This window comes from Cervus canadensis, chromosome 1 (genome assembly GCF_019320065.1).
Source record: "Cervus canadensis isolate Bull #8, Minnesota chromosome 1, ASM1932006v1, whole genome shotgun sequence".
Classification (NCBI taxonomy): Eukaryota; Metazoa; Chordata; class Mammalia; order Artiodactyla; family Cervidae; genus Cervus; species Cervus canadensis.
The window spans coordinates 7,616,418-7,637,370 of record NC_057386.1 but is presented as its reverse complement, the minus strand read 5'-3'; the positions used below and the strand labels follow the sequence as shown (position 1 = coordinate 7,637,370).

General features: G+C 53.8%; 1 protein-coding gene across 1 annotated transcript in view; it reads left to right on the top strand.

The window, feature by feature from the left end:
- QRICH2 (glutamine rich 2) overlaps positions 1 to 20,953 on the top strand; it is a 39,373-nt gene continuing 18,420 nt past the window's right edge. Inside the window, exons 1-17 of the mRNA XM_043442779.1 lie at positions 1 to 510; positions 677 to 766; positions 6,939 to 7,133; positions 7,189 to 7,813; positions 7,994 to 9,259; positions 10,578 to 10,663; positions 11,738 to 11,835; positions 12,341 to 12,455; positions 17,085 to 17,345; positions 18,073 to 18,195; positions 18,273 to 18,347; positions 18,537 to 18,701; positions 18,797 to 18,918; positions 19,565 to 19,630; positions 19,858 to 19,959; positions 20,584 to 20,787; positions 20,890 to 20,917. Of these exons, the coding sequence (XP_043298714.1) occupies positions 1 to 510; positions 677 to 766; positions 6,939 to 7,133; positions 7,189 to 7,813; positions 7,994 to 9,259; positions 10,578 to 10,663; positions 11,738 to 11,835; positions 12,341 to 12,455; positions 17,085 to 17,345; positions 18,073 to 18,195; positions 18,273 to 18,347; positions 18,537 to 18,701; positions 18,797 to 18,918; positions 19,565 to 19,630; positions 19,858 to 19,959; positions 20,584 to 20,787; positions 20,890 to 20,917 (4,131 nt within the window). The remainder of the gene's footprint in view (positions 511 to 676; positions 767 to 6,938; positions 7,134 to 7,188; positions 7,814 to 7,993; positions 9,260 to 10,577; positions 10,664 to 11,737; positions 11,836 to 12,340; positions 12,456 to 17,084; positions 17,346 to 18,072; positions 18,196 to 18,272; positions 18,348 to 18,536; positions 18,702 to 18,796; positions 18,919 to 19,564; positions 19,631 to 19,857; positions 19,960 to 20,583; positions 20,788 to 20,889; positions 20,918 to 20,953) is intronic.

Sequence of the window (20,953 nt, the reverse complement as noted above, 5' to 3'; positions counted from 1 at the left end):
ATGCCGCCCGCGACGGCGACCCCCTCGGTCTCCCTCCGGGAGCTGGCCGACCTCGCCATCGGCACCCCGGAGGTGGGCGCCGTCAACTTCACGGCCCTGCACACGCTCCTTGTGGCCATGCTCAAGAGCCTCAACCTGCAGGATACGCGGATCGACTTCCAGTCTCCGATGCTCGACCAGAGTCGCTCCTTTGAGTCCGCGCGGGTGTCGACCAGCACCCCGCAGCTGCCTGGGCCCAAAGAGAGGCGAAGGAGCAGCGTGGCCAGGGCGCAGACGCTGGAGACCCAGGTGAAGGACCTGGGTGGCCAGGTCCAGGACCTCGGCCGGCAGCTCAAGACCATGGGGAGCCAGGTGCAGGCCATCGTGGCGCACGTGCAGCACTTCCCCACCCAGACTAGCGGGCTGGAAGACCGCGACTGGCTGGAAACGAAAGATTTGGCCTTGCTGACGCAGGAGAAGGGGCAGACAGGGCCAACGAAAGGCAGGAGGGACAGCAAGCCGGTCTTCCAGGTGGGTGTGCGGGCGGTCCGCCCCCTCCAGGCCGCTCTCCAGCGCCCCGCCCCCAGGGAGCTGAGCTTCTGAGACGCCCTCCTGGGAGGAGTCCCGGAGGCCAGAGGGAGGCGTGGGAAGGCCGGGTCCAGGCCGGGAGCCCCGGGGCTCGTTTTCTACCTCTTAGGGCCCCGAGCTGCTCCAGGACCTCATGGAAGACATGAAGATTTTGAAGGAAGCCCATCAAAAGAAGGAGCAGCCTGAGCTGCAGCCCGAGGTGAGGGCGGCTGGGGACCCCACCTTGGGGAGCTGAGTGACCCCCCCTCCTGGGCAGCCTCCTTCCTCCCCTCTGCTTACCCGGGGCTCACCCACCACTTGTCAGACACCCATGCGTCCTGAACAGACCCAGAGAGGGTCCAAGAACTTCTCAGAATGTTCTTTAAGTGACTTTCCTTTAAACTAGAATAAAGGAGCAAGGTGGTGGATGTTGAGGGATAAAGTTTGGTCCAAGAGAAGGGAGCTAGAACGAGAGGGTCATGGGTCACCACCCGCAGCCCCCCAGGCAACACCTCTCTCGTTAGGATCTTTGTTTCCTTGGAGGGAGAAGCTGGAAGCCCTGAGTGTAAGCATTTCCCAATGAACAGCAGAGCCCTGGCGCGGGTCAGTTCCAGGAGATACCAGGCCCGGCTCCTGTTTCAGGCCTGTATGAGGCTGAGTCCGGGATTAGAGCTGGAATAAGGAGGAGCAATTAGGATGAAGCCCAGGGAGAGAAGAGAGACTTGAGGGAGAAATAAAGCTCAAAGGAGGAGGCCACCGAGACCCTAGAGGAGACTCGCCACCAGGCCCACGTGCCCATTTCATCTCAGACCTCCAGCCAGACTCATTTTTGCTCTGGGAAGCTTTTCTTTTTAAAGTTGTGGTGGTTTTAGGTTTGTGGCTTCCCCAGTGGCTCAGCAGTAAAGGTTTGATCCCTGGGTCAGGAAGATCCCCTGGAGGAGGGCATGACAGCCCACTCCAGTATTCTTGCCAGGAAAACCCCAGGGACACAGGAGCCTGGTAGGCTACGGTCCATGGGGTCGCAAAGAGTCAGACACAAGTGACCAAGCACATTTTTAGGTTTGGGGTTTGTCTTTGGTCTTTAGACTAAAGGTTGTTTTACCTTTAGATTCGTAGATTCTGAAGTTTTGCCGAAGTTCTAAGGAACCACATGTTGTTGTTTTCTAAGTTGTGTCCAACATTTTACAATGCCATGGACTGTAGTCCACCAGGCTCCTCTGTCCAAGGAATTTCCCAGCTGAGAATACTGGAGTGGGTTGCCATTTCCTCTTCCAGGGAATCTTCCTGACCCCAGGATTGAACCCGCATCTCCTGCATTGGCAGGCGGATTCTTTACCACTGAGCCACCTGGGAAGCCCTAAGGAGCCACTTAAGTGGTAGCGATTTGCTTTGATCCTTCAGAGGCACTTTTCTCTTTAAACAGTGCAGACTTTCAGACACCCAGTCATCTTTGTTCTTGAGAGGCGAGGTCAGTCTGATTCCAAAGTCCCACTAGTGGGTTGTATGAAATGCATCCTGGGACCAAAGAAAGGGTCCCATCCCCGCACCATTTTTGTCCGAGGCACGCAGCCCCCAGATACCACCCACCACGCCTCGTGTCCCTTCCTCTTGTTGCCTGGGAAGAGAATGGGGAGCCTGGCTTGGCAAGCTTCTCTGTACCTTGGGCTCCTCTAAGACCCAGGGACCTCCTTTCCTCTTCTGCCTTGTGTGTGTGAGTGTATGTATAGGGGCCACTGGAGGGGCTGTTTTGATCCTCAATCTCTGAACTTTTCTTCCAGAAACTCCTTCAACGAATTGAAGAACTGGAGAGGATAATTAGAGAAAGGGGCGAATTCCTGGTAATATCAGCCAGTTCTGCGGGAAAGGGTGGTGAGAGAGGATGGTTAGGGGTAGGATGGTTGCCCAGAGCCTGGCCCCTCTCCCGGGGCTCACCCAGATTCCCACCCCAGGGGTCTGCATGCCTCCATTCTAGGATGATATATGTCCCCTGCCTCTTGGGGTGCCGTCCCTGGCATGTGGGAACATTCTTTTCCTGATCATTGGTCCATCTGGGGCCCACACGGGACACAAAACCAGCCGCCCAAGATGCACTGGTTTCTTGAAGGACAGTACTTCTCCTTGGGGCTTCGGAAAGACCCACCCTATCCTGTGCTGTTCTGTTCTGTTCCTAAAGCTTCCTGGGATTAAACTAGGGGTGTGTGTGCTGTGTGTGTTCGGTGTGTCTGTGCTTGTCTGTGTGTGTGGTCTTTCACTGTCAGGAATTATTAAACCGGAAGCTGAGTGGGATGCCGTCTGCAGAAGAGGCCACCATGGTCACCTGGGAAGAGCTGGAGCAGGCGATTACTGATGGCTGGAAGGGCTCACAAATGGTAAATAAGGGTGGGGGGTCCTGGGGGTGGGCAGTGGTCTTGGAAGAGGCCCCTGAACCCCACAGTGTTCTGTTATGTGGATGTTTATAATTTCCTTCATGAGTTTTCTATTAATATTATGGATAGTTTTAATGTTTTTCCCCAAGCTTATAAGGAACCCTGCTCTAATGTGACATTCACACAAGTGAAGGTATTCATAGGGTAAATTCCTAGAAACAGAATACATGTTTATAGTTTGGCTAGCTTTGGCCAAAATTGCCTTTTGTTGTTGTGGTTCCGGTTTGGAATTCCACAAACAACGGAGGAGAGGACTTGTTTCTCAATACTGGATTTTGTTTGTTTTGTTTTTTTGTTTTATTTTTTAAAAATATTTATTTGCTGCATCGGATCCTGGTTGCAGCATGTGAGATATTTTTAGTTGCAGCACGTGGGATCTAGTTCCCTGACCAGGGATCAAATCCAGGCCCCCTGCATTGGGAGCATGAGTTTCAGCCACTGAACCAGCAGGGAAGTCCCCGAAGCATAGTTTTGATTTGCTTTCCTAGCTTTTCAAAGTCCTTTAGAGTCCGTCCTAAAACGCATGAATCCCTTCACTATTAGTGCCCAAAGGTGACCAACCAAAGAAATAAAACCCGTTCAGGGAGCCTTTTGCTGATGGGGACTTGTACGCATGGGTGGCATCTGCCTCGAGGCAGTGCATAGGATAACCAAACCAAGCTTTCTTCGTCTGAACAAAGTGGGTATTTTCAAATGACCCTCAAGGACAAAGATCAGGTGCCCTTTTGGCCTTGACATTCCTCTTCCCCTGACTTTGAATATCTGGATTCCTCAGAAAGGGTCACAAGGATGGACAGACAAGCAGGGGAAAGAGAGTGAGCCCTTTGGCGCCACCCAGTGGCCATCTGGGGTGCGCCAAATACCATCTGGGTACAAAAACACCCTTCTAGTCTCCTTGTTTTCTGAGCTCAGGGCCCTCTTCGAGGAAAGCAGCATCAAGAGCCTGCAAACCAAGTGACCAGCCTATAAAAAGGTGGCCTCTGCTTTCACTGTCATTTTTTTTTTAAGCCAAAGCTTTTTTGCATTTACTCACATATCACTATTCTGTGTTTTTCAAGTGAGCAGCACATTTTTCAGGGTACCAGCAGAAGACACCTGCAAGACCTAAAAATAAGCCTCGACAGAAGTGCCTCTAGACTTTTTACGTTTCCAGAAGTAAGAAAGTGTCAGGGTTCTGACAGTTGCTCAGAATCACGAACAGCCCCAGAAGCGGATGAGAATAAATATAAATATTAATTTTTGAGAAGCAAGAGTCAGTAATGACCGTAATGAAAGCAGTGGAGAGTTTCACTCTCTCAAGCTGAGGAAATACAACATGCTTGAGCCTAATGTTTCGGCTAATGTTTTTTTCTTTTGCCTCGTTGGCCGTAACTCTAAGGTGATTGTGAGGTACACTGTCCGCCTGCATCATGAGTAGATAGGCAGGATTGAAGCTTGGATGTGAGTACAGAGGGTGGGGGTGTGTGATGAGTACAGAGGAGTAGATTCCAGGCTTGGAGACACAGACATGAGGAAGGACACTGTCCATGAAGCAACTACAGTTCAAGGAGCTCAGAATTCACATGGAAGATGCTCATCCCAGGACTTGAGTATGAAAGGACACTGACCGCTTGTTCCCAAGGGTGTGTTCTGCTGGCTGACAGGGCACATCTTTGCAGCTTTGTTCACATACCCAGCGGTGCTGGTGGGGCTTCTCTCCCACCTTCTTTTTCTCTCCTTCCTCCTCCTCCTCATGGTACCTCTTCAAGCAATCCTTGTATCAGTTACATCCCTAGAGGAGAAGTGTTGAAGAATCTTCTGTAAAACAGAGTTGACTACCTCCCGCGGTTCATCTTTTTAGAATTTTGTTTATCCTTGACTGCACTGGGTCTCTTGCTGTGTGCAGACTTCCTTTCGTTTCGATGAGTGAGGGCTGTTCTCTAGTTGCGCGGGCTTCTCACTGTGGTGGCTTCTCATGTGGCAGAGCCAGGCTCTAGACTGCGGGCCCAGTAGCTGTGGCACATGAGTGTAGTTGTTCCACGGCATGTGGAATCCTGCTGGACCAGGGATCAAACCAGTGTTCCCTGCATTGGCAGGCAGATTCTTTAGCACTGGACCACCAAGGAGTCCAGAAGCATGGAGTCTTAACCACGAGGCCACCAGAGAGGCCTCTTGGTCCCCTATGGATAACCTGTTTCATAAACAATGCCTCAGACTCTGTCTTTGTACATGTATCTTGGCCTGTTCTTTTGTGAGAGTCAATACAGACAATTCCTATCTATGGAGTTTCTGAGTTTGTGCTTTACGTTTTAAATACATGGTTTACTTTCCCTACTGTGTACGCTTCTACTGCCAGCAATGGGTCAATGGTGGAGTAGACTTTATATTGTAAACTCAATAAATTACTCATGTCCTTTATTTGTAGACTCAATAAAAGCTGGAGTTGATCACGTGATTTAGCAGGTTCCCCCCCACCACCTTTTTTTTTAATTTATTTTTTGGCTGTGCTGAGTCTTCATCGCTACGTGTGGCCTTTCTCTAGTTGCGGCGAGCAGGGAAGATTCTCTGGCTGCAGTGCCTGGATTTCTCATTGTGGTGCCTTCTCTTATCGTGGAGCAGGAGCTATCTATGCCCACAGGCTTCAGTAGTAGTGGTGTGCAGGTTTAGCTGCCTCACAACATGTGAATCTTTCCCAGACCAGGGATCAAACCCATGTCCCCTGCACAGGCATATGGATTCTTAACCACTGGACCACCAGGGAGCTCCCCCCTCCTGTCTTTTATGAGGAAAATTACATATAAGGATACCATTTACAAATGTACAGACTCAAAAATCTGGAGAACTGTCTTTCAAGGATGTCAAAGTCAGTCTTTGCATCCAGTTTAGTTTTGTAAGGGTGCTTGTTTTTTCCCCCAAGGGCTCTAAATCATCTTCATCGGATACCCCAGACTTCCTACCCTCTGACTCTTTATCATGAGTACTTTTTCCTTAGAGTCACTGATTTCTTTCTTCCTCTTTCACCAGATCTCAGAGTCATCAACAGGACTTCAGCGGCGCAAAAGACAGGGTTCCATAACATCAAATGACCTCACTGCAAGTGGAGTCTCCACCGCGCATCCAAGTGTTGACCAGGCTATAGACTCTGCTGGTTTTATCACAGACAAGACATTTTCAGGAACCAGCGGCATAGGATACCCCTTTGATGGGCCTCCTGGCAGGGAACGAAGCAGAGTTTCCTCTGCTACTGGGTTTCCGGGTAGAGAACAGCACTCAAGAGCCCGTGATGAAGCTGGCCTGGCCAGACCCCATCCGCCATCTATGTCCCAGTTGAGGGCAGAGTCAGACCGCCGCCGGTCTAGAGAGCAGCACAGCTTAGGTCATCTACGCAGAGATGAACGGGATGCACACCTTGGCCCAGTGTTTCAGGATGTGTCCTTGCCCAGAGATCGACACCCTCAGGTGTCCCCAGATCAGCACAGGGGAGTGTTCACTAGCCCAGGCCACCTCTATGCAAGGCCCGATCAATATGGACTTGGATCATTTGACTCGGATCAGTTTGAATTGCTGTATCCCAGCACTTCTGGGCCTGGCATGGTACCCTTCAGTGTGGACCAGGTTGGAGTGATGCTGCCTGGGATGGATGAGCAGGAACTGGTACTTGCTGGCCTGGCTCAGGGTGCTGCGGTGCCACCATTGGCACCTGGCAGAGATCAGCCAGGGTCCGAACAGCCTAGTACAGATCAGCCTGGTGTGGTTCCACTTAGCACATATCAGCTTCCTGGAATGGATGAGAGTGGTATGGGACCACTTGGCACATATCAGTCTGGACTGGTACCTCTTGGTGTAGATCAGCATGGATTTGTAATATATCCCATGGATCAGCAAGTTTTTGTACAGCCCAGTTTGGGAACATCTGGCTTCATACAACCTGGCATAGAGCAGCATGAGATGATCCAGCCCGGCGCAGGTCAGGCTGGTGTGGTGCAGCCCGGCGCGGGTCAGCCTGGTGTGGTGCAGCCCGGCGCGGGTCAGCCTGGTGTGGTGCAGCCCGGCACGGGTCAGCCTGGTGTGGTGCAGCCCGGCGCGGGTCAGCCTGGTGTGGTCCAGCCCGGCGCGGGTCAGGCTGGAGTGGTGCAGCCCGGCGCGGGTCAGCCTGGAGTGGTGCAGCCCGGCGCGGGTCAGGCTGGTGTGGTGCAGCCCGGCGCGGGTCAGCCTGGTGTGGTCCAGCCCGGTTCAGCCTGGTGTGGTGCAGCCCGGCGCGGGTCAGCCTGGTGTGGTGCAGCCCGGCGCGGGTCAGCCTGGTGTGGTCCAGCCCGGCGCGGGTCAGCCTGGAGTGGTCCAGCCCGGCGCGGGTCAGCCTGGTGTGGTGCAGCCCGGCGCGGGTCAGCCTGGTGTGGTGCAGCCCGGCGCGGGTCAGCCTGGTGTGGTGCAGCCCGGCGCGGGTCAGCCTGGTGTGGTCCAGCCCGGCGCGGGTCAGCCTGGTGTGGTGCAGCCCGGCGCGGGTCAGCCTGGTGTGGTCCAGCCCGGCGCGGGTCAGCCTGGTGTGGTGCAGCCCGGCGCGGGTCAGGCTGGAGTGGTCCAGCCCGGCGCGGGTCAGGCTGGTGTGGTCCAGCCCGGCGCGGGTCAGCCTGCTGTAATGCAGCCTAGAATGTATCCACGAGGTTTGGTGCAACCTGGGATGTATCCACGAGGTTTGGTGCAACCTGAAATGTATCCACGAGGTTTGGTCCAACCCGGTATAGGTCACCCTGGTTTCATGCAGCCTAGAACGTATCCACGAGGTTTGGTACAACCTGGAATGTATCAGCGAGGTTTAGTGCCACCTAGAATGTATCAGCGAGGTTTGGTGCAGCCTGGTGCGGGTCAGCCTGGTATGGTGCAACCTGATATAGGTCAGCCTGATTTGGTGCAGTCTGGTGCAGGCCAAGCTGGTGTGATCCAAGCTGGTGCAGGCCAAGCTGGTGTGATCGAACCTGGTGCAGGCCAGGCTGGTGTGATCGAACCTGGTGCAGGCCAGGCTGGTGTGATCCAGCCTGGTGCAGGCCAGGCTGGTGTGATCGAACCCGGTGCAGGCCAGGCTGGTGTGATCCAGCCCGGTGCAGGCCAGGTTGGTGTGATCCAGCCCGGTGCAGGTCAGGTTGGTGTGATCCAGCCTGATGCAGGTCAGCCTGGTGTGGTGCAGCCTGGTGCAGGTCAAGCTGGTGTGATCCAAGCCGGTGTAGGCCAAGCTGGTGTGATCCAGCCCGGTGCAGGCCAGGTTGGTGTGATCCAGCCCGGTGCAGGCCAGGCTGGTGTGATCCAGCCCGGTGCAGGCCAGGCTGGTGTGGTGCAGCCTGGTGCAGGCCAGCCTGGGTTGGTGCAACCTCAAGTGGATCAGTATGGTTTAGTACAGTCTGATAGAGGTCGACATGGCTTTTTCCAACCTAATATATCTATGCCTGGCTTGGTCCCACCTGGGGTATATCCTCCTGGTCTGGTCAAGACTGGTGCCTATCCACGTGGCTTCGTGCAGCCTGGTGCTGATCAGCAGGGTTTGGTTCAGCCTGTAATAGATCTGCGTTGGGGGAGGCAGCCTGGCACAGGTCGAAGCATAATACCGCCAGGCACAGAGCTTCTCGGGTTTCCAACACACCGTGCCGATTCTCGAAGTTTGACATCACCACGCCCATACCAGCAAGGTGTGGCACCTCCTGGCAGGGATCAGTATGGTCGGGTGTCATCACTCCTAGCCAGTCAAGGTCTGACGCCATCAGGTATAGACCGAGAAGTTTTGTTACGAGAAATGTATCGACAAGGTTTGCTGCAGCGTGGCCCAGCACCATTAAGCACAGCTGTAGGATCTGCACCCCAGGATCAACAGCATTTGGAAACACCTGAACCAGAGCAGCGTGACCAGGCTGTTCCCAACTCTATCGCAGACTCCCAGGGCCTAATGTATGGTGGCCCAGGGTATCAAGGTGTAGATCAGCAAGTCCAGGTAGGTGTGGGTCCAAAAGAACTATATAACTTACGCCAACCCGGAGTTTCTGTTCAGACTTCCCCAAGCCAAGAGGCCCTCTTTCCCAGGAGCACACACTCCCTTGACTATCTGAACCGAGGCTCATCCGAAAGGAGTGATACTCAGAGTGAGAGACATGAATCACTGGATAAATTGACTCCTAGCTTCCCCATAGCAGTGGAAACATTTCGTATGATGGGAGAGATTATCGCCCTCTACACGGAGCTTAAGGAGAACATAAAGGACCTGGATGAGGAACAGGCTGGCCAAACGGACTTGGAGAAGATCCAGTATCTGCTGGCACTGATGGGTGGGTGCTGCATGCACAGAGGAGAGGCCACTGTCCTCCTCCTCAGCTGATTTCATCCTTTTCTCCTCCTGCGCCTCTGCCTGAGACCCCAAAAAGGGCATTTCCATTCTCAGCTATTCTGGGTTCTCCCATAGCCTTCAAGGGTCCAAGTTGTTGGTGTTTAGTTGCTAACTTATGTCTGACTCTTTGCAGTCCCACAGACTGTAGCCCACCAGGTTCCTCTGTCCATGGGGTTTCCCAGGCAAGAATACTGGAGTGGGGACTTCCCTGGTGGTCCAGTGGTTAAGAATCCACCTTCCAGTGCAGGGGGACACGGGTTTGATCCCTGGTCAGGGAACTAGATCCCACATGCTGCAGGGCAACTAAGCCTGCACACCAAAACTAGAGAGAAGCCCTTGAGCCACACGACAAAGACCCTGGGTGCTACAACTAAGACCTGATGCAGCCAAATAAATAAATATTGAAGGAAAGAAAGAAAAAGAATACTGGAGTGGGTTGCCGTTCCAGGGGCTTTTCCAGCCCCTCTTCCAGGGGCTTTTCTGACCGAGGGATCAAACACACATCTCCTGCTTAGCAGGTGGATTCCTTACCATTGAGCCACCTGGGAAGCCCTCAGGGTCCAAGGGATGAGATTAAACCAGTAGGAGTGAAGGGGCCTCAAGAGAGGAGGGAGGCAGTTTCCTGTGCCTCCGCTGGACTCCCTGGAAAGCAACCAGGAAGATGCTGAGCAAGAAGAAAACGACTGTGTTGGGTTGGACGGGGAGAGAGAATGTTGAAAATTTAAACTTAACCTTTGCACATTCACAGCTCTAGCCCCAGAGAATTAAGATTTGAGTGGCAATTTTGAGTTAAGCGGGTAATATCCTTTAGGAAATTAAGCATCAGGTAGACTTTTAAGGCTAAGGATTTTGTTGTCCTTGTTTAGTTGCTAAGATGTGTCCGACTCCTTTGTAATTGTTGTTTAGTTGCTAAGTGATGTCCAATTCTTATGTAATCCCATGGACTGTAGCCCACCAGGCTCCTCTGTCCATGGAATTCTCCAGACAAGAATACTAGAGTGAGTTGCCATTTCCTCCTCCAGGGGATCTTCCTGACCCAGGGATCGAACCCATGTCTCCTGGATTGTAGGTGGATTCTTTACCACTGAGCCACCAGAGGAGCCCTAAAAAGACACTCCTTTCTTCCCATCCCCTCTCCCACCCCCCACCCCCCAGGAAAAGCCAGATAAATGATCCATGTTGTTCTTCATTGTGAGGCTGGGATTGGGAGCCCCTTAGAAATCTCATTTTTCTGACTCTAAGATCTCTGTTCTCCATAGTCAAGAAGTCCATACCCCCTGACCTGCAGGAACAGCTGAAGACCTTAAAGGCCTTGACCAAAGAAATTCGACAAGAAAAAGCAAAAGTAAGTAAGGGAGGGTCCACCTGCGTTGCCTTCCAGTGCCGCCAATCCCACTTTCCATTTGCATTTTCATGGACTACACAGTCTTTTCACCTCCGTTACTGTCACGTGATCTTTACAGTCCCCTCCGGTGGGAAATACACCCCAGGTTTCAGCGTGTTTCTTTCCTAGATCTAAAACCTGTCATTCAAAGCTATTAGGATTCCACTGAGCCAGCAAGGTGGTTGTTTCCAGGAATACCGACTGTCCCTGGAGCAGCTTTGGAGTTTGTGGGACTGTCCGGGACCAGCAGTCACGGCGAGGGGCTGTTAGGTCTTCAGTCCTTCTCTCTGTCTCTTTTTAAAGTTTTTATTTTGATGGGGACGATATTTAAAGTCATTATTGAATTTGTTACAATATTGCTTCTGTTTTTTTATGTTTTGGTTTTCTGGCCCTGAGGCAAGTGGGAATCTTAGCTCCCCTGCCAGGGACTGAACCCACTTGCATCGGAAGGTGAAGTCTTAATCACTGGACCACCAGGGAAGTCCCCAGTCATTCTCTTAATGCCAGCTCTCTACATCCATGGGCTTCTCTGGCAGCTCAGGTGGTGAAGAATCCAGCTGTGATGCAGGAGACCCTGGTTCAATTCCTGGGTTGGGAAGATCCCCTGGGAGGGCATGGCAACCTACTCCAGTATTCTTGCTTTCATAGACAGAGGAGCCTGGCGGGCTACAGTCCATGGGGTCGCAAAGAGTCGGACACAACTGAGCGACTAAGCAACAGCACCTTCATCCACGGGATAGACGGACTGAATGTCAGGAAGGGACCTCAGACTTTGCTAGAGGATTGGATTAGGATTAGGGGGTGGGGTGACTTGCCTGGAGGTCCAGTGGTTAGGACTCTGTGCTTTCCCTGTCAGCAGCCTAGGTTTGATCCCTGGTTGGGAAACTAAGATCCCGCAAGCCTCATGGTATGGAAAAAAAAAAAAAAATAGAATGGATTAGGGAATGGGGGAGGAGCTTGCTGGGCCTGCAGAGGTACATTCAGAAAGCAGAGATCTCAAGCCTGCCTGACACTCCTCTTCCATTGGATTTGTAGATGGAGAAGATGAGCAAGATCCTGGAGGGTCATGGGGAGAAAGAAATAGGAAAGGAGGAGAAAGGTAGCCCGCTGAACCTGCAGCTGGGTATCCTCAGGTAAAATCCCCCAGCCGAGTGCAGCTTGTGTCCTGGCATCACGTGTTCTCAGCCAGGGAGGCGGTAGCAGCCTCTGGTCCCCTCATTCCTGAACTGACTGCTCTCTTTGACCCAGATCATGTCTGCTCCTCAGGTTCAGGTTGCCTGTGGGGGTTTCCCAGGTTCTTAAAACAGTTCAGCACCAGGGCTTGGAAGAGCACTCCTCTCCCTGGACCAAAAGCTCCCAAGATTCTGTCCACAGTTGGAGGCTTCAAAGCATCTGCTGGAGCCCCTCAGAGCAGCCTCTGTGCAGGGCCAGACCTCACCCCTTTGAAGCATCTCAGCCGGGCACACTGGGCACCCACCTCCATGGCAGGCAGGGCCTTGGACGCTTTAGCCAGAGCCCGGAGAGGGGATATGAAAGAGGGCCGGTCTGCCTCCTCCATCCCTGATGGCCGGGGCTCGGCCATGGCGGGCCCAGGCCCCTGGGCGGGTAGTGGGGCTGGACCATCTCTTGCGCACACAGAGTCACCATGGCCGACATCGAGAAGGAGCTGGGCGAGCTGAGGGAGAGGCAGGAGAAGGGCAAGGTCAGCATGGAACAGTCAGTCTCCGAAGCCTCCGTTTACCTGCAGGATCAGGTGAGGCCCTTCAGCCACAGGGACGAGCTGGCTCATTCTCAGAGCTGGCTGAGCGCGGTGGGATCTTAAACACTCATCCGATATACGTTTTGCAAGTATTTTCTCCCATTCTGGGGATTGTCTTTTCTTTTTTTTTTTATTTTTTTTAATTTTTTTTTTGGGGTGGGGATTGTCTTTTCACTCTCCTGGGAGTGTCTGCCTTTACATCGTGAGTGTTGGTCACCCCAGAATGTTCCCAGTGAGGACTGTCTGGACTCAGACCAGCTCTCTGAGTGCCCACAGAAGGATCAGATGGGCAAAGTCACGGGCCCAGGGGGTTCACGACAGGAACCCCTTTATGCTAGAGGCCCCATTTGGGACCCACTCCAAGTTTGCCAGGATGGTGGTGTGCACCATTTCACAACCCAGGACTGACTGTCTTGGATAGGATGGCAGTAGATGGTGTGTTTGAGAGTCACGTGTTATCCCAAGGCTCAGGCCTAAGCTTAGTTAGCCACCTCTGGGGCTCCCTGGGGCCACACCTGGAGGGCACCCACCCGCCGCTGGGCAGGCCCAGCTCCCGACTCTTCTGGTGGCAAGAATCATGCTGAGCTCAGGCCAGCAGGAGCCTGGTTGAAAATACATATGTGTTGAGTAAATTGGGAAGGGCAAACTTCCAGGCCAAGGGGCCAGTCTGGCCCAGGCCACTCCCTGTCTGTCCTTGTGTGTCTTTTTTGAAACAGATTGATTTATTTCTTTTTTGGCATGGCTGGGTCTTCTTGGCTGTGTGCGAGGGCTTTCTCTAGTTGCGTCGAGCAGGGGCTACTCTTGAATGCAGTGCGAGGGCTTCTCCCTACGGTGTCTTCTCTTGTCACAGAGCATGGGCTCAAGGTGCGCGGGCTTCGGTAGTCGGCTCTAGAACACTGGCTCAGTCCCGTGGAGCACCAGGTTAGCTGCTCCTCGGCATGTGGGCTCTTGCCGGACCAGGGGTGGAACCAGTGTCCCTTGCTTTGCAAGGCAGACTCTCAACCACTGGACCGCCAGGGAGGCCCTCAGCGTCTTTTGTATCTGTCTTTGCCTCCGCGTCCCTTTCTTTATCCATCTTTCTCAAACACCGCCGTATCTCTCTTCCCTTCTCTATTCCGTCGGCTTTTTTTTTTTTTCTAATCTTTTTCATTTATTTTATAATTGGAGGATAATTGCTTTACAATGTGGTGTTGACTTCTGCTGTGCAACAACACAAATCAGTCATAATTATGTATATATATATATCCCCTCCCTCTTGAGCCTTGCTCCCCGCTCCCATTCCACACCTCTGGGTCATCCAGGAACGCTAGGCTGGGTTCCCTGTGTCAGTCAGCTTTCTTATCTCTCACACATGGTCCAAAAGGGCTGCCCCAGGCCTTGCAATGTCACCTGCTTCCAAGAAGGGGGGCCCTAGGTTGGCTCAGCCCCTCCCCCCGAGGCAGGCAACACGTCACAGATCTTTGGCCCGTCTGGTGTCTACCCAGGACCAGTCCTTTATGGGGACAAACTGGGACCCTGGGATCCAGAAGAGAGCAGGAGGGCCAGTGGAAGGAGTCTGTTCCCACCCAGGCCGTGAGAGACCCCTGCAGTGGTGGCACTGGTCACATTCTCTCTCTCTTTTTTAATTGAAGTATAGTTGATCTACAATATTACATCAGTTTCAAATGCACAGCATAGTGATTCAGTATTTTTACAAATTATACTCCACTGAGGGCTTCCCAGGTGGCTCAGTGGTAAAGAATCTGCCTGCCAAGCTGGAGACACGGGTTCGATCCCTGGGACAGGAAGATCTCCTGGATAAGGAAATGGCAATCCTAAATGACTAAACAGCAACATACTCCATTGAAAGTTATTATAAAAGAATGGCTCTCTTTCCCTGTGCTATACAATATAGCTTTGCTGCTTATTTATACATAGTAGTCTGTACCTTTTAATTCCCTCCCCCATCTTGTCCCTCCCCGGGCTCTCCCCAAGCTGTAACCACTAGTTTCTTCTCTAGATCGGTGATTCTGCTTCTGTTTCGTTACATTCACTAGTTTGTTTTATTTTTTAGATTCTACATATAGGTGACAACATACAGCATTTGTCTTTCTGACTAATTTCACTGAGGATAATACTCTAGGTCCATCCATGAAAGTGAAGTGAAAGTGTTAGTTGCTCACTCGTGTCTGACTCTCTGCAACCCCATGGACTCTAGGCCTGCAGGCTCCTCTGTCCATGGAATTCTCCAAACAAGAATACTGGAGTGGTTAGCCATTCTTTTCTCTAGAGGTCCATCCATGTTGTTTGGCAAATGGCAAAATTTCAGTTTTTGTGACTGAGTAGTATTCCACTTTAATATATAAAGCACATCTTCTTAATCTATTGATAGAAACTTAGGTTGCTCCCATATCTTGGCTATTGTAACTAGTGCTGCTCTGGACATTGTGGTGCATGTATCTTTTTGAATTTGTGTTTTCATTTTCTTCAGATACATAACCAGGAGTGGAATTGCTGGATTCTATGCTATTTCTATTTTTAGTGTCTTTAGAAATCTCTGTATTGTTTTCCATGGTGACTGCACCAATTGACGTTCCCAGTAGACTTTTTGATGCTAGCCATCCTGAGAGGTGTGCAGTGATATCTTGTTGTGGTTTTTTTTTTGACTTGCATTTCTCAAATAAGTAGCAATGTTGAGCATCTTTTCATGTCCCTGCTGGCCATCTGTATATCTTCTTTGGAAAAAATGTCTATTTAGGTCTTCTCAGTTCAGTCACTCAGTCATGTCCGACTCTTTGCAACCCCATGGACTGCAGCACACCAGGCTTCCCTATCCATCACCAACTCCTGGAGCTTGCTCAAACTCATGTCCATTGATGCCACCCAACCATCTCATCCTCTGTCATCCCCTTCTCCTCCTGCCTTCAATCTTTCCCAGCATCAGGGTCTTTTCCAATGAGTCAGCGCTTCACATCAAGTGGCCAAAGTATTGGAGTTTCAGCTTCAGCATCAGTCCCTCCAATGAACACCCAGAACTGATCTCCTTTAGGATGGACTGGTTGGATCTCCTTGCAGTCCAAGGGACTCTCAAGAGTCTTCTCCAACACCACAGTTCAAAAGCATCAATTCTTCAGTGCTCAGCTTTCTTATAGTTCCAACTCTTCACAATCCATGCGATGACTACTGGAAAAACCATAGCTTTGACTAGATGGACCTTTGTTGGTAAAGTAATGTCTCTGCTTTTTAATGTGCTGTCTAGGTTGGTCATAGCTTTTCTTCCAAGGAGCAAGTGTCTTTTCATTTCATGGTTGCACTCATCACCTGCAGTGATTTTGGAGCCCAAGAAAATAAAGTCTGTCACTGTTTCCATTGTTTCCCCATCTATTTGCCATGAAGTGATGGGACCAGATGCCATGATCTTAGTTTTTTGAGTGTTGAGCTTTAAGCCAGCTTTTTCACTCTCCTCTTTCAATTTCATCAAGAGGTCCTTTAGTTCTTCACTTTCTGTCATAAGGGTAGGATCCATCCATTTTAAAATCGGGTTGTTTTTGAATGTTGAGTTGTATGAGCTGTTTATATATTTTGGATATTAACCCCTTATCAGTCAGATCATTTGGAAATATTTTCTTCCATTCCATAGGTTATCTTTTTGTTGGTGATTTCCTTTGCCATGCAAAAGCTTTTCAGTTTAATTAGGCCTCATTTGTTTATTTTTGCTTTTATTTCCTTTGACTTAGGGGGCAGATAGAAAAATATTGCTACAATTTCTTTTATTTTTTATAATTTATTTATTTATTTTTGGTTGCGCTGGGTCTTCGTTGCTGCTCACGGGCTTTCTCTAATTGCGGTGAGCAGAGGCTATGCTTCTTTGCAGGGCATAGGCTCTAGGCACATGGGCTTCAGAGTTGCCGCCCATGGGCTCAGAAGTTGTGGCAGGCGGGGTAGTTGCTCTACGGCATCTGGGATCTTCCTGGACTAGGGATCGAACCTATGTCCCTTGCACTGGCAGGCAGATTCTTCCAACAGACCACCAGGGAAGTCCTATTGCTACAATGTATGTCAAAAAAATGTCCTGCCTGTTTTCTTCTAGGAGTTTTACGGTCTTGGTTTTACATGTAGGTCTTTAATCCATTTTGAGTTGACTTTTTTTGTAGGTGGCATTAGAAAATCATGTTCTCGTATTGTTATTTACATACTAAATGGGGAGAGAGCATGTGTGAGTCCACCGCTCCTCTGCCCAGGGCCCGAAGCGGGGCCTGTGTGTCGCCAGGGTCCTCAGAGTGTTTGTGGGCTGACTGACGGACATCTGCACTCTGGGATTTAGCTAGAGGAGATACGTTGGACATCAGCACTCTGGGATTTAGCTACAGGAGATACGTTCTCACATTGCAGCAATGGACTGGCTGGAGAAAGGTCCAGAAGCCTCCTTCCTGCAAGGGCTTAATCAGCACCTGCCCTCCCCTCCCTGGGACCACTGTTCAGTTTAATGGACAGACACTGAGCACTTCCCATGAGCTGCATACCCTGCAAGGCACCGAGGCTCCAGCAACTGCCTGGATCACAGCAGGTCAGGGCAGAAAGGCTGGTGGTGACCGTGTGGTGACTCGCTCACTGCCCTGCACCCGCCCTCTCTCCCACACCCAGTTAGACAAGCTCAGGACGATCATTGAGAACATGCTGGCCTCGTCCTCCACGCTGCTGTCCATGAGCTTGAACATGACCCCGCACAAGACCCTGACCACCCTGGCCCCCAGCCAGATCGACCCCGCGGCCACCTGCCCGGCCTGCAGCCTGGACCTGAGCCACCAGGTCAGCATGCTGGTGCAGCGCTACGAGCAGCTCCAGAACATGGTCAACAACCTGGCTGCCTCCCGGCCCTCCAGGAAGGCCAAACTGCAGAGCCAGGTGATGGGCCTGCCTCCCTCCTGTGTGGCTGCAAACAACCCGCCTGCCAGAAGCTGCCTGGGGAGTCCCCGGGGGAGGGATGTTGGGTCACTTTTGCATGATGGAGCCCTTTAGCAACTGCCCGAAAGTGCCTGGTCTTTCTGTAGGGTCACAGCAAGGGCAGCCATCAAGCTGGCCCTGGGCACAGGGGACTGAGGGGCAGAGCTGGGTCCACAGGTGGGGATGGGGACAGCATAGCTGGTGGACGGGTGGAGCAGAGCCATTCTCGTGCCTCGGGGACGCTGACACAGCTTTAGGGTTTGTTGCCCCCCAACCCCCGCTCCTTCACACTGGTCTTCTGGTCCGTTTCTCTCTTCCCCTGTAAAGGGCAGGCCTGCCGGGGGTGGGGAGGGCAGGGAGGACAAGTCCCTGAGGCCTGTCTCTTGGACTCCAGAATTCACACTTAGCTCAGGGCAGGAGGGGAGACTTGTAGACCACACCCCAACTCTCAGGGGCCCCAGGGCAGCTCACCACCTCTACCGATCACCTGCGCTAGTGGACCGGGTCCCTGGAGGCTAGTCCATGGGGAGGTGGTGGGTTATGATGGCAATCCAGGAGACCTAGAGTGGGGCCTGATATCAGCCTGTCTGCTGGGTGATGTTCTAAGGGCTCCCCTGTTTGGGGGTGGCAGTACCCCAAGTGGGGGTGGGGGAGGCCGCCCCAGGGAGCCTGCCTTTGTCTTGCGCAGGATGAAGAGCTGCTGGGCCACGTCCAGAGCGCCATCCTGCAGGTGCAGGGCGACTGCGAGAAACTCAACATCACTACCAGCAACCTCATCGAAGACCACCGGCAGAAGCAGAAGGACATTGACGTGAGGGCCGGCGGGGGGCGGGGCTGGGGCGCGACCTGGTTCCCTGCTCCTTATTCTCTGCTCCCTCGGCCTCCCAGGTGTTGTACCAGGGTCTGGAGAAGCTGGAGAGGGAGAAGGCCAACAGGGAACACCTGGAGATGGAAATTGACGTGGTAAGGCCAGGCCTGAATAAAAGCCACCCAGAGAGGTCCCATTGCTCCCACTCTTGAAAAGGCAGAAAGAGGAGAGGAGCCCAAGGTGGGATGTGGACTCAGCATCACAGTTGAGCTAGTGGAGCGGGGCCCCGCCGTGACTCTCTCCCATCTTGGTGGGGGCGCATCTTGTCCCCCGTCTCTGGGCAGAAAGCCGACAAGAGTGCCCTGGCAGCCAAAGTGAGCCGCGTCCAGTTTGACGCCACCACGGAGCAGCTGAACCACATGATGCAGGAGCTGGTGGCCAAGATGACGGGGCAGGAGCAGGACTGGCAGAAGATGCTGGACAAGCTCCTGGTGGAGATGGACAACAAGGTGACCGGGGCAGCGCCACCTCCGCCGGGCACTGCAGACCCCCACCTGCTTTCTCAGAGCTCACCTGGTGCCCGCCCCCCGCTCCCTCCCCCAAGCTGGACCGCCTGGAGCTGGACCCGGTGAAGCAGTCGCTGGAGGATCGGTGGAAATCCTTGCGACAGCAGCTCAAAGAGCGCTCTCCACTCTACCAGGCGGACGAGGCAGCTGCCATGCGGAGGTGAGGCCCGGCAGGGGCGAGGGTGGGCCGGCTGGAGGGTCCCCACATGTGTTTGGAGGGACTGGCGGATCCTGTCTGGGACTGTCCAGCAGTAGGAAGGGACAGAACTTGAAAAGCTTTTGTAGCTCAGGCTGATTCATATTATAGCAGAGAGAGGGAGGGGAGGGAGGCGTAAGGCTCTCTGGGCACAGGTGGGAGGGGGTCCACAGCCCCCACAGCTCAGCACCCAGGGTGACAGGCCCCAGGCCACCAGAGGCAGAGCCTGGGGGTATGGGGGGGTGAGTCCTCCTGGCCCGGGGTGGGATCGGGGGTGCCTGGCTCATGGCAGCTTGAGTCCCAGCATTCCCATTCCTGGCCACCAGAGGGCACCCAAAGCTTACGCAGGGCACCCACCTCTGGGGGCCCTTGAGAGCCCTGCCGGCTTTGGGTTAGGGGATGTGCTAGATGTGTGTCCAGAAGTGGGCATCTCTAGTAGCTGATGCGTGCAGGGAGCGGGGCCCAGACCTGCCTCCGGTGGCCTGAGGCCCCGTCCCCCTGGGCACTGAGCATCCAGCCTAACAGCCAAACCCTCTTGAGTTCTCCGTCCCTCCCGTTGGGATCCTCTGGGCAGGGTCCTCACCCTCTGCGTGTGTCCCATCCCTCACAGGCAGCTCTTGGCACACTTCCACTGCCTCTCATGTGACCGTCCCCTGGAGACACCTGTGACTGGACAGTGAGTGCCCCCAGTGGGTGGCTGTGACGGGGGGTGCCGTCTGTACTCCCTGCCTGCCTCCAGCTCTCCTCTCTCGGGTCCGCTCTATGCCCTGGGCTGCTCTTACCCCGCGGCCTTCAATCCCCGGGGTGGGAAGGCTCCTCGGGCAGGTGGAGCGTGAGGAGTGGGTGATGGGTTTGGATGCTGGGGTTTCTCACTCCGACCCTCCCTTCCCTGTGCCTGCCCAGAGTCATCCCCGTGACTCCCGTGGGCCCCTGCCTGCCCGGGCACCGCTCCGTCCGCCCCTACACGGTCTTTGAACTGGAGCAGGTTCGGCAGCAGAGCCGCAAGTACGGGCAGTGCCGCGGGGTCCTGTGAGGGCTTTGCAGGGGGTCTGGAGGGCGAGAGTGGGGGCTGGGGTGGGGTGATGCTAGGGCGCTTTTTGAAGCGCCCAGCTCTTCCTGGGGCAGAAGCATCGGCTCCCAGGTGCAGACCTAGTAACCACCTGCCTTTGCACCCCTGCTGGGCGTCCTGGTGGGACGTTGCCTCTGAGACTCCTCCCCACCCCCTGCCTTTTCCCTGCTCACACTGGGCCTGGGAGGAAGGCAGGGGGCAGCTCCACGAGTGTGAGATGAGTGGTGGGGGGTGTGTTTCATGCCCTCCGGGGCTCCTGCCCTCCTCCCCACAGCCTTGCCACCTCCTGAGGCCGGGGGTTCAGTGGAACAGCTGGTTTTCAAAGCTGCCCTTGGAGCCCACGGGGGCCAGGGGTGCGGGGCCAGGGCAAGGGGGCCTGATGGATTGGGCTGCTCTCCCCTCTGGCTCTCCCGCACGCTCTCGGCTCAGGAAACCCTCCCCGGCAAGCCCGGCCCTGGTCCCTGGGGTTTGGTGGAGGGGGCTCGCACCCCACAGGGCCCTGCTTCCTGGGGATGGTGCCGGCGCACGGCTCACCCCTCCGCTGGGCCCGCACCCCACAGCCTGAAGCTGGGCAGCAGCGGCTTCCCGCGGGGGGACCTGGGGCCGGTGGAGCGGAGCGTGGGGCGCCTGCGTACCATGCACTCCAAGATGCTCCTGGACATCGAGAAGGTGCAGATCCACTTCGGGGGCTCCGTCAAGGCCAGCAGCCAGATGATCCACGAGCTGCTGCAGGCCCAGTGCCTCAGCTCCCCCTGCTATAGACGGTGGGCTGCCGGCCGGACCTGAGAGCCTGGCAGAGTGTGTGTGTGTGTGTGTGTAGTGCCGGACCTGAGAGCCTGGCAGAGTGTGTGTGTGTGTGTGTGTAGTGCCGGACCTGAGAGCCTGGCAGAGAGTGTGTGTGTGTGTGTGTGTGTGTGTGTGTGTGTGTTG